This window comes from Globicephala melas, chromosome 5 (assembly GCF_963455315.2).
Source record: "Globicephala melas chromosome 5, mGloMel1.2, whole genome shotgun sequence".
Classification (NCBI taxonomy): domain Eukaryota; kingdom Metazoa; phylum Chordata; class Mammalia; order Artiodactyla; family Delphinidae; genus Globicephala; species Globicephala melas.
The window spans coordinates 14,048,048-14,061,340 of record NC_083318.1 but is presented as its reverse complement, the minus strand read 5'-3'; the positions used below and the strand labels follow the sequence as shown (position 1 = coordinate 14,061,340).

The following is a 13,293-nucleotide window of genomic DNA, read 5'->3' as shown; positions in this document are numbered from 1 at the left end:
CTTTCACAATCAGTTATAGAGCTATCATTTAAGGATTAGAGATATTAGTATACTTAAAGTTATAAAGATAAGCAGTAAAAAAATATCAACTAAAATTGGGTGGTGGGGAGAAGGGATCAAATATATCTTTCATTAGTTATCATCAGGAGTTAATAAATATTATATAGAACATGGAAATACAGGTTTGAGTATTAAATAGTTATAAGGATAATCAATAATAATGTTGCTGTTATTAGTAAGTATAGCACTTAAATTTGCAAAGTGCTGTTTAAGTGCTTCAAGTATAGTAACTCATTTATTTCTCACACCAATCTGAGGTAAGTACTGTCATTATCCCTGTTTTACAGATGGGTTACAGAAAGGATAAGTGACTTGCTCAAAGTCACATAGTAAAGGATTCAACCAAGGGAGTTTGCCTCTAGAGTATATGCTTTTAGCTGTTATGATATATTGCATCTTAAATGTATCACTTTCAAATGTACATACACTCAAATGTAAAACAAATATGAATAATTAAAAAATACTGAAGTCAATAAAACAAAAAAATAGAAAAATTATCATCATAATAAAAATATATAAATAGGTTAAACTCACCCATTAATAGAAAAAATGAGGTAGGCCTGTACATCCTGAAATTGAAAGGGCTTTGCAGATATTTATAAATAATCAGGGTGAGGAAGAAATGTCAAAAAATACAAATACTGTAGTTGATCTCTTCTGTGTTTAAAGAAACACACCAGGCCTTCCCTGGTGGTCCAGTGGTAAAGAATCCATCTTGCAATGCAGGGGGCATGGGTTCGATCCCTGCTCAGGGAACTAAGATCCCACATGCCTCAGGGCAACTAAGCCCAGGTGCCACAACTACTGAGCTCGCACGCCTCAACTACTGCTTGCATGCTGCAAACTACAGAACCCACGTGCCCTGGAACCTGTGTGCCACAACTAGAGAGGAGAAAACCCCAAACCCGCATGCTGCAACTAGAGAGAAACCCGCACACCACAATGAAGACCCTGCACGCTTCAACAAAGATCCCGTGTGCTGCAAATAAGACCCAACACAGCCAAAAATAAATTAAATAAATAATAAATAAATCTTTTTGAAAATAAAATCACTAAAGAAAAACCACACACACACACCAAAATCCCTAAAATATGTGTATGTATATAAATGGATAGAACAAGTGGTCACAAGAGTACAGCATTAATAGCAGTTACCTTTTGGAAGGAGAGGAAGCTTAGCAGAAATGAAGAGACACTTCTTAACTTTACTCTGTATTTTTTTTTTTTTCCCCTGTGGTACGCGGGCCTCTCACTGTTGTGGCCTCTCCCGTTGCGGAGCACAGGCTCCGGACGCGCAGGCTCAGCGGCCATGGCTCACGGGCCCAGCCGCTCCGTGGCATGTGGGATCTTCCCGGACCGGGGCACGAACCTGTGTCCCCTGCATCGGCAGGCGGACTCTCAACCACTGCGCCACCAGGGAAGCCCATACAGTGAATATTTTTCAACTAGAAAATGAAGAAGAGAATATGTGATCACTGTCACTTGCCTTTCTTCTTGTATAAATTATCTGTTCCTGTGCCTTATTCACTAACTAGATAGTTTTTAACAAATTTCATTGGAACATAGTACATGAATAGACTTCAGAACTTATATGATTTTAATGAGATTTGCAGTTTAAAGATTTGGCAGCTCTTTTTCGTCATGTAGGTCTTGGTTTAAATGTTACCTCTTTGGTTAAGTGAGGCTTTTTTTGACCATCAAAGGAGCCCTCTGGTCTTTATCATGTTGTCTTGTTATATTATGATAATAATGTTGTCATCATCTAGTCTTGCTTACTTTTTTTCCTAAAAATAATTTGTTTTCTTTCCCTGAAGTATAAGATCCATGAGAGGAAGAACGTGCCTTGATCATTTTGTAGCACAGGACCTAAAATAATTCTTGGCATATAGTAAGCACTTAATAAATACTGTTGCATGAATGAAAAAAGTAATACTCATTCTTAAAAATTCAGAAACTTACATTTAGGCCATCCAATAATGGCTGAGCTATGGTGAACGGATTAATGATAATTCATAGGAATCTAGTAATCAGAATACCAGTTTGTTTACTTATAGTAGTAGATATGAATAGTGTAATAAACAGAGATGGATATGCATTATGGGGTTTTTCCTAGCATTATTATGCAAAAAGCAAATTTAATCAAGAATAAAAAATGAATAACACGTGGAAATTGGGGAAAAAGAGAGGTGGGCAGTTTCAAAAAATACTAGAAACTATACTCTGGCTATTGATTGTATTGCCTAACACAGGGGTCCCCAACCCCTGGGCTGCGAACCGGTACTGGTCTGAAGCCTGTTAGGAACCAGGCCGCACAGCAGGAGGTGAGCGGCGGGCCAGCAAGCAAAGCTTCATCTGCCGCTCCCCATCGCTCACAGTACCGCCTGAACCCTCTCTCCCGCTGTCCGTGCGTGGAGAAACTCTCCTCCACGAACCCGGTCGCTGGTGCCAAAAAGGTTGGGGACCGCTGGCCTGACAAGTATATTATCTAGTAAATGTTTATTCTTGGTCCTGAGAATCGTAAGAGGCAGTATGAATGATTTGGTTTTGCTGGTCCAGTCATAAAAATAATAAAGTGCCAGTCCGATTGATGGTGGATTAGATCGTACACTTATGCAAACAAAGAAGAGCATTAAGTTAAAGTTGTAGTTTGTTACAAATCAAAGAGTAAAAATATGACATAAATGGTGGTTCCCCAAAAAGCATTCAAAGTAATAGATAAGCCCTTATTAAAGCTCACTGATGGAGCTGCAAATTTCCATTTTCCATTTTTCTAAGTAGAATAAACCCTGAACCTGAATCAGGTTTTGCCTGGAAATCAAAACTACACCATTCAGTTTGAGAAGACGGAGGCAGATTTTCTTTAAAACTTTAGAAATGTTTGGGAAAGGTAGATAAGTGGTACGTAAGTAGTAGTAGCACTGATTAATTACTACTAAAATTACTGATTAATTTTCATGCACTGTAGAGTAGAAGACAGGCAGTGTAGTATAGCAGATCTTCAGCCATGTGCCTGAGATTCAGTCTTAGGTCTGCCCCCCACTTGTTGTGTGACCTTAAGTAAATCATATCCTCTCTGTACCTCAGTTTCCTTGTCTTGGGGTACTATATCTTCATAAGATTGTTGGGATGTTTAAGCAAGAACGTACGTGTGTGTGTGTGTGTGTGTGTGTGTGTGTGTGTGTGTGTAGTTTTTAAATGGTGTCTGGCAGATAAAATAGTACTACATAGGTATTAGCCACTCCTATTCAACAAATATTGAATATTTACTGTCAGTCACTGTACTGAGGATGGGAAGGTCCTGCCCTAGAGGAATTCAGAGTTTACTGTAGCTCAGGGCTCTAATTCTTCTCTACTTTCATCCGAGTTCTTTTTCCTGTATCTTGTATCTTATTTCCAAGAGAATACATTCAAAGTTCTAGTTTAATCTCATTTTTAAATTTTCCCCCAGTTTTATTGAGATATAATTGATAATGTTGTATTATTTTAAAGTATATCACATAATGACCTGATATATGTGTATACTGTGATGTGTTTACCACAATGAGTTTAGTTAACATCCATCACCTCTCATAGTTACAGTTTTTTTTCTTGTAATGAGTACTTTTAAGATCTCTAAGATAAATAAGTCGTGGGGATATAATGTACAGCATGGTAATTATAGTTAACAATACTGTGTTGTGTATTTAAAAGTTGCCAAGAGAGTAGATCAACGTTTAATTTTTACCTGATATTTGTAGAGGTGGTTAGAAAGTTGACCTGCCGAGTAAAATAAAATATTTTAAAGTCATTTAAATTTTTGTTTTATAGATGTTTGTTTGCTACTAATGGGTGTGAGCAAGTTAGATATTCTATATCGGAGACTTCTCCTTACAAAACTTTTTATCAGAGGATGGGGAAGGCCAGAGGATCTCAAAAGGTAAGCCTTTTTTCTGAATGCCTCTTCTAAATTTGTTGTTTTAGTAAACATTTGAAACTTCATTTCAGTTACAAAGTCCTTTACTATAAATATAAAGTGATTGGTAAATTAAGCATTAACTACTATATAAGAAAGAAATTATTTCCTTTTCTCTTTTATCTAATTATTGCTCTTAAGTTTTAACCCATATAATCATAAATTGAACTATTTTAAAAGTAATTCAGACTTAAAAATAAAGAGCTCTCAGACACAGATTTTTAACTTTGGTAATTTTTTATCCATTACAGATTTCAGGGACTAAACTTTCTTGGGTAACTTGAATTTGTAACGACTGTGAAACTGTGATATAGTGTAGCTCATGGAAGTATTTGAACTTGTGAAAAATAATTTTAGGGATTTGTGCCTTTAATTTTGAGTCTTGAATATGTTAATTACTTTTGGAGCAATGATATTTCTCATGTTTTTTCTGAGACAAAATGTCAAGCTTGAAAAAAATCAAAGCCTAATTTTTTCTTTAATTATTAAAATTAAATTTTAACATAGTTTATGAACTGGACTTGCTAATTTTTAATTACTTTTCATCAGTCTCAATATAATGGGAATACTGAAGTTTTTTCTTTTTTTCCCCCCCTTCCCATAATAGACTGTTTGAATTCAGAAAGATTATTGGAAATCGAGAAAGATGTCAGAATCTGGTTTCAAGTGATTATCCAATATACATCGATAAGGTATTCAGATGAAAGAAATGCAATTATAGAAATTCAGGTTTTATATAACTGTGTGGCAAGAGTGGGCTGAATGTTGGAGTATAATAATAAACTCTAAAACATGAGTACAATATAGATTTTTCATTTAATATTTTTTAAATGCTATTATGTACCCTAACTGAATGCTTATAGTAACTATATGCATGTTTATATGGGAGCATATATTTAATACTTAACTAAATACAAGAAAATATTTAGGGATGGATCTTTTTGAGCCTCATCTTTTATCTTTAGGCTCAAGAGAGTTAAATTATTCAACATTCAGAAGAATTACAAGTAATACAGGGAAGTACTCTACTGAGAGAATCAGCACATGAGAAGTTACTAGCAAAACAACTGTTAAATAACATCAGGGAAATGTTATGGGATATAGTTAATTGCTGAGAGAAGGGTAGAAAGAAAATGCTATAAAATTAGAGAATATGAGAAAATATATTTGAAATAATTTTGTTTTTAAGCAGCCATGTTTTCCTGTAAAACACTTCTAGACTTATGTAATTGGATACTTGAAGCGCTGTAGGGGAGGGCCTGCAGCTGGGTAGGCTTCACATCCCTCATGGCCTTCAACCACAGTAACTCTACTTTCGTTGCATTTATATATTGGATGTCTTTAGCAGATTTTATTTTTCAAAAGACTTTCACTGCTAAAAACAGGATCTTATAAATTGGAAATCCCTCCTCTATACCACATAGCTGTTCCTTTTGTATCTTCTGGATTTAGAACATTTCTCCCTCAAATTTTGCTAAATATTTCCATTTTCTCTGTTTTTTTCCTATTAAAAAATCATAGGCTTGAACAAATTTAAAACATACCAAGTAAAGATCAAAACTGTAATTTATGCCACTTTCCACCTCCTAATTCCATTTTCCTCCCAAGGAGGAATTACTGTTAGGATTTTAGAATGCTTTCTTACAGATATCCTTCCTCTCCCCACCTTCTCTCTCTTGCTCTCTCACTCTCGGTTTTTAAAGATTGAGATATAATTCAAATACAGAAAAATTAACCTTTTAAAATGTACAATTCAGTGTTGTTGTTTTTTATTATTACATTTCCAAGATGTGCAACTATCACTATCTAATTCCAGAACATTTTTATTGCCCCCAAAAGAAACCCTGTACCCATTAGCTGTTACCTCCCACTTCCCCAGCCTCCCACCTGCTGATAATCACTCATCTGTTGTCTCTGTGGATTCACCCATTCTGGAAATTTCATATAAATGGAATCATCCAACATGTGGCCTTTTGTTTCTAGCTTATTTCACTTAGCAAATTTTTAAGGTTCATCCATGTTGTACCATGTACCACTGCTTCATTCTTTTTTATGGCTAAATAATATCCCATTGTGTATATGTACAACATTTTGTTTATCCATTATTCAGTTGATGGGCATTTGAGTTTCTACTTTTTTTTTTTGGCTCCATCAGGTCTTAGTTGCGGCACATGGGATCTTCGTTGAGGCATGTGGGATCTTTTGTTGTGGCACGAGGGCTTCTCTCTAGTTGTGGCGTACGGGTTTTCTCTTCTCTAGTTGTGACACGCAGGCTCCAGGGTGCATGGGCTCTGTAGTTTTGGCTCCAGAGTGTGTGGACTCTGTAGTTTGCGGCACCCGGGCTTCTCTCTAGTTGAGGTGTGCAAGCTTAGTAGTTGTGGTGCGCAAGTTTAGTTGCCCCGCGGCATGCGGGATCTTAGTTCCCTGACCAGGGATCAAATCTGCATCCCCTGCATTGCAAGGCGGATTCTTTACCACTGGGCCACTAGGGAAGTCCTGAGTTGTTTCTACTTTTTAACTGTTATGAATAATAATGCTATGAATATTCATGTACTAGTGTTCTTGTGGATATATTTTTTTCAGTTCCCTTGGGTATATATCTAGGAGTGGAATTGCTCAGTCACATGGTAACTGTATGCTTAAATTTTTAACAAACTGTCAACTGTTTTCCAAAGTGCACCATTTTACTTTTCCACAAGCGGTGTATAATGCTTTCAATTTCTCCACGTTCTTACTAATATTTCTACTTGCCCTAGCCTTCCTAGTGGGTGTGAAGTATAATTTTATTGTGATTTTGATATGTCTTTCCCTAATGACTGTGATGTTGAGCATCCTTTCATGTACTTATTGGCCATTTGTATATCTTCTTTTGAGAAATATCTGTGAAACCTTGCCCATTTTTAATTGGGTTATTCCTCTTTTTAGTGTTGAGTTGTAGCTTGATTAATTTTTAAATCTGTCTTATATATGGCTCTGAAAGTGTTTTTTTCTTACCCAATTGCCATTTATCCCAACACTATTTGTTGAATTATTATTCCCTTTCACATTAGTTTGTGCTGCCTGCTTTGTCAAATAATTCTTCTAAAATAGATAAAAGAAAACTTTAAAACTGTAGGAGGGGGCTTCCCTGGTGGCGCAGTGGTTGAGAGTCCGCCTACCGATGCAGGGGACGCAGGTTCGTGCACCGGTCCGGGAAGATCCCACATGCCGCAGAGCGGCTGGGCCCGTGAGCCATGGCCGCTGAGCCTGCGCGTCCAGAGCCTGTTCTCTGCAACAGGAGAGGCCACAACAGTGAGAGGCCCGCATACCGCAAAAAAAAAAAAAAAAAAAAAAACTGTAGGAGGCACAAAGATGACTAAAATGTAAACACTTCCTGGATTAAAAATTTCGTATTATACACGTTAGGTCTCCTTACCATTAAAATGCAATGCAATCCCAATTAAAATATTCAGTTTAGTGCTAAGATCCATAAAAGGATCCTAAAATTATTTTGGGAAGAACTCAAATATATATTTGGGAAGTACAGCCAGATCAAGAATACTTGAAAAGGAAGAGTGGTAAGTAAAAACTATGTCAGTCATATATCAATGGGTATTGTAAGGCACAGTATGATCAGCACAGCCTGACACTGGTTTAGAAATAAATGATATGCTAATGAGACCTGATAAATGATTGAAAATAATTTGTAAAATTATTTTCCAAAAAATAATTTTACAAAAAAATTTATGGAAAGTTACTTCATGATAAAGTAGTATTTTAAGTCATTTGCAAAGAAAGTGTGGATTATTTAATAAATGATGCTGAAACAACTGGTTAGTATTTGTGTTTTTTAAAGAGGTTGATATATTTAGCTTCTAAAAATACAGTTTTTTGTTTCTGGTTTTAATGAAAATATGTGATGCTTTACTGCTAATTTAATTTTGACTATTGGCCTGATAAAGATTTTTTTATTTAAAAAAAATACCTATTTGAGGTGGAAGAAAAAACTTAGGTGTTGAATATTAGTAAATGCCTTTGCTACATATGTAACTGTCACATTTCTCCTTATTTAATGTGTTGACGTGACTCATTTCATCAATAGGTTACCTGAAAACAAGCCATTCTAACATATATAATGTCAACCCTTATTTGATTGTGGTAAATTATAATTTGTTTGTAAATTGTTTTATATTGTTGAATTCTTGTAACAAATATTTTATTTTGTTATTGTATATCATTGTACAAATAAGGTTTACTTATAGTTTGTTTTCCCAAGTAGGCTCAAGTAGAGAACATAGAAGGAAATGAAATGTGTGTAGGAGCCTTTAGAAAGCAGAATGGGGCAAAAGGATACTTAGTAGGCACTAAAAAAAAAGTTACAATTGAATAGAACTTTTTAACAGAAAACATCTATGATAGACCTAGATACCACTGTCCTTGTGTATGCATCTTCGTTTTGCTTTTTTTTAGATTGAAGAGCAGTCAGACTGTAAGATCCTAGATGGACACTTTGTTTCCCCCATGGCCCACTATGTGCCTGATATCATGCCAGTTGAATCTGTTATTGCAAGGTAAGTATTTTTATTCAGAAAGTTAAAGTAGTAGGTTGTTTACGTTCACTTACACAATTACAATAATATCAATGCCATAATATTTCAAATTACTTATTATTAATTGCAATAATTATTTAGCATTTTTCCATTAAATGTGGGGTGGGACGGAGTAAAAATACAGTTTTAGTATACATTTGAACTTAAGTTATCAGCTTAATCTTCAAAATTTCAAGAAGCAGCACAGTGCTGGGAATGCTAAATGAAGCAGAGTTGTTAACATTGGTAGTTTTGATTATGAGACTGAAAATTAAGAGTTAGTTTTCATGAGCACAAAACAGATATAATCATTAAACCATCCTAAATTTTCTTGTCTATGTTCTATTCAACAATTTATTGACAATAGATAAGTAGTGATATTTTCCCTTGCCCAGGCAAAGTAAGCTCAGAATTCAGGTTTATGTTGCCTGAGAACACAACCGCCTAAGGTCAAACCTTGAGCTGACAGAGTGCAGTGTTCTACTGTGATAATAATTCCAAAATGTCAACTGCTAAGGAAATTGAAAGGAGAAGTAAATCAGTTTGGGAAGATAAAAAAGTTCTGAAGATGGATGGTGGTAGTGATTGCATAACAATGTAAGTGTACTTAATGTCACTGAACTGTACACTTAAAAATGGTAAAAATGGTAAATTTTATGTTATATACATTTTACTACAATGATAAAAAAAAGAAGTCATATAGGAAAAAACATTAAATGAGAGGACCAAGATACTATGATAAGAAGACGACAAATAGAGAAGACTGTGTTTTTTCTGGTGTGGTTTGCTTTTACCTGCAAACATAAAAGTTTTAATAAATCAAATCCTGTTATATACTGCAAGTTGAAAAAAAGATAACATGAACTATGTTATTGATATCAACAGCTTGTACAGCCAAGCATTATTCCTGCAAGGAAAAGAAGTGGAGCTATCTAAAGAATTGTTTTTCTAGGACTTAATCATATATATTGATGTCTTTAAAAATAAGAAAATTTCATTATGCATATATAAAGTTGTGGTATTGAATAAGGTAAAAATGATTGCAATAAATTCTGTGCTTATATTGTAATTGAATTTTTAATACCGTAACACCAAGCAAATTTACAGTATCTTTGTTGCCAGTTGGGCAAACATTAGTTTAGTCAGTCAATTACAGGTTTTTTTTTCTACCAAAACATATGCTTATGTTTATTACATTCCCATAACCATTATAACAGAATTTTAATGCATTTTAATAAATAAATGATAATGAAAATTCATCAGTGCCTGAAAACTCAGATTTTTTTAAACTACTAAATGATCATGATATTTTAAATACACAATTCTACATTGCTAATATCTATTGAAATAGAATTTATAGATGAATAATCATGCCATAAAGCACCTGTACTTTCATCCAACAGGACATGGAAAACAGCAAGTCAATTACAGTTTGAATGTCAAAATTCTGAATGACCTTTTGTCCCAGATAATTTAATTATGAAACTTTTAATAATTCAAAGTTTGTATTAAAAGGCTTTTAGTTTCACTGATGTGTTTTATTTTAAATAGGTTCCAATTTATTGTGCCTAAAGAATGGAACAGCAAATATAGACCCGTATGCATTCATCTTGCTGGAACAGGAGATCATGTAAGACTTTATTATAACATCTTAATCCCTAACTTGTTAAGCTACTCTCCTTAACAGATGTGGTTATTATATTTTTTAATTTAATTTTAATTTTATATTAAACTACAGTTGATTTACAATATTGTGTTAGTTTCAGGTGTACAGCAAAGTGATTCAGTTATACTTGTACATATATCCATTCTTTTGTAGATTCTTTTCCCATATAGGTTATTACAGAATATTGAGTAGAGTTCCCGATGCTATACAGCAGGTCCTTGTTGTTTACCTATTTTATATATAGTAGTGTGTATATGTTAATCCCACACTCCTAATTTATTTATTATATTCTTTAAGTACATCATCTTTTCTTTCCTCAGCATTACTGGAGACGACGAACACTAATGGCTCGTCCTATGATTAAAGAAGCCCGAATGGCTTCTTTGCTGTTAGAAAACCCTTATTATATCCTTTTGTGATACCTAGAAATCTTTTCTCTTATTTATTTATTTATAGATTTAGTCATCAAAAGGAATGATAGTAACCAGCTTTTCTAAACCAGTTAAATTTAGTCAGTTCAGAAAATGCTTAAGAATTAAGGAGCAAGGATGAAAAGAAGTGAAAAATTGTTTCATGCCTTTTTAAAAGGCAATTTAAGGATTTTGCTTCTGTTGTATAATGAAGATAAACCGCTCTTCTGTTTCTTTTGAGATTTATACTGGATTTTAATATTAATAAGTCAAGTGTTTGACTTATTAAGGAAACCCTCATGTTTTAAATACATTTACATTTAAGTATCAGTTGAGGTTTAGAACAGTTCTTAACTTAATTTTCAAGATTATGTCAGACTATTCCCAGAAGAAGAAATGGAACTGATGCGCAGATATAAAGAAATGTTCAGCGTTGCTGGTAATAAGAGAAATGTAAAGTTAAAAGAGTAGTTACAAAAGATTTAAAAAATAAAACACAGTAGTCATAAGGCTATTGTGAAATGGGCACTCTTATTACTGATGACTGTGAAAAGCAGTTCAACCCTTTGGGAAAGCATTTTTACTATATGCATCAGAAACCTTTAAAAATCTCACATCCCTTGACATTTTGATTCTGGGAAGTTTATTCTAAAGATAAAATATTAAGAAAAGAGAAAATGATAGAAAAGAGGAAAGATATTTAATAGCTTATAACTTATAATAGTAAAACATTAGAAATAGCTTAAATGTCTAACAGTAGAAAAATGGTTAAGTAAATTGTGGTTCATAGCATTGGAATGTTGTACAGTTGGTTGTGTTATGTTTATTACTTTACTACCTGTATGACCTTGAACCTGTTAGTTAACCTTTTAGTACCTCAACTTTTCCTTGGTAAATGGGAATAATCTCTTAGGTTATTCAGAGTATTAGAATAGTTAATACTGGTAAATAATAAGGATGCAGTAAATTTTAACAGTTAGTTATTATTTAAAAAGTTTACAGTAATGAATGAAAAGTATTTATAATGCAAAAAGAGAATATAAAACTCTATGGTATGGCATAGGTATGCAAAAAACCTAAAATAGAAAATCCATTATTTTCTATTTAGAAACTGTGCCTAAGGGAAAATTTTGGAAAGAAATACAAAAAAATATTAATATGGTTGTCTGTAGATAAAATAGTTTTTCTTCTAACATGATTTTCTGAATTTTCTAGATTTTTTTATAAGTGAAAAAAGAGACCAATAAACTTCATTTTAATATTAAGTTGGGGATTACACAACCCTGCTGAATTACTAAAATATTGAATTGTACACTTTAGATGGGTGAATTGTATGGTATGTGATTATGTCTCAATGAAGCTTTTTAAAAAAAGAAAAATAATTAAGTTGAAAAACCTGAGAACTCCTTAACAGCCTATTTGGAAAATAGTTATTTCAGCATTAAATTGTCTTCAAGTTTAACTATTTTGCTTAAGTTAATGTGTTTTGAGACACAGAGTGTGTTTAATTATTTAAAAACTTTCTCTTTGACCCACATTCTTAAATGGCTGCAGGAAACCCAAGGACCAAATGTAAGTATGTGTTATCTTCATTTTCCAGTCTTTATACTGAATTTTCAGCCATCTTAAAATTTTTGATAGCCTAACCATTTTTTCTGAAAAACAGAATTCTGGGCCCCTTGCATTCTTGTGGTACCTGGATCTTTGCATATAATTATTCTACATGGTTGTATAATAAATAACCATTGACAAAATGAATTTTTGTACATTTTGGCAAGGTTTCATATAGGAGCTAATTATGTATGTCTTTATATGAATTAAATTTAAAAAAATAGATTATAGGGACTTCCCTGGCTGTTCAGTGGTTAAGACTTTGCCTTCCAATGCAGGGGGTGTGGGTTCGATCCCTGGTCAAGGAGCTAAGATCCCACATGCCTCGCAGCCAAAAAAAACCAAAACAAAACATAAAACAGAAGCAATATTGTAACAAATTCAATAAAGACTTAAAAAAATAGATTGTAACTTGGTCACTTTAGTAATAAAATCATATTTTTTATAATTATATAAGAATAGTTCCGGATTCTAAAAATATATATTTAAGTGCTTCTTATAAAGAAATGTACTTATGTAAAATCAGTTTCTAAAACAGAAAGTTTCAATTGAATTGGTGTGTATTTAAATTAATCAAAACATGTATTATAAAAATGTTCTAACATTATATTCATAAATTACGTATTTTGTGAAAATAAGCAACATTTAAGATTTTGGTAATACATGAGCCTAGTATTATTTGAATTCTTTTACATTGCTATTTATTTTATTTTTTGTTGTTGTTGCCTTGTTCCTTTTTTAAGATTTTAATTTTATTTGAGTATAATTATTTACAACGTTGTTTTAGTTTCTGCTGTACAGCAAAGTGAGTCAGTTATACAAATACATCTATTCACTATTTTTTAGATTCTCTTCTCACATAGGTTATCACAGAATATTGAGTAGAGTTTGCTGTGCTATACAGTAAGTCCTTGTTGGTTATCTATCTTTTTTTCTTAATTTAAATTTATTTATTTTTTTATTTTTGGCTGCGTTGGGTCTTCGTTGCTGCACACGGGCTTCCTCTAGTTGTGGCAAGAGGGGGCT

General features: G+C 33.4%; 1 protein-coding gene across 4 annotated transcripts in view; it reads left to right on the top strand.

The window, feature by feature from the left end:
* ABHD18 (abhydrolase domain containing 18) overlaps positions 1-13,293 on the top strand; it is a 34,964-nt gene that overhangs the window by 5,644 nt on the left and 16,027 nt on the right. For 3 of the 4 annotated variants that reach the window (XM_060298955.1, XM_060298954.2, XM_060298953.2), the window contains exons 2-7: positions 3,868-3,976; positions 4,620-4,704; positions 8,462-8,562; positions 10,132-10,210; positions 10,567-10,653; positions 12,203-12,228. In XM_060298955.1, coding sequence (XP_060154938.1) covers positions 3,885-3,976; positions 4,620-4,704; positions 8,462-8,562; positions 10,132-10,210; positions 10,567-10,653; positions 12,203-12,228 — 470 coding nt within the window. In that variant the 5' untranslated portion in view covers positions 3,868-3,884. Of the gene's footprint in view, positions 1-3,867; positions 3,977-4,619; positions 4,705-8,461; positions 8,563-10,131; positions 10,211-10,566; positions 10,654-12,202; positions 12,229-13,293 lie in introns of those variants that run through there. The other variant, XM_060298956.1, reaches the window with a different exon arrangement.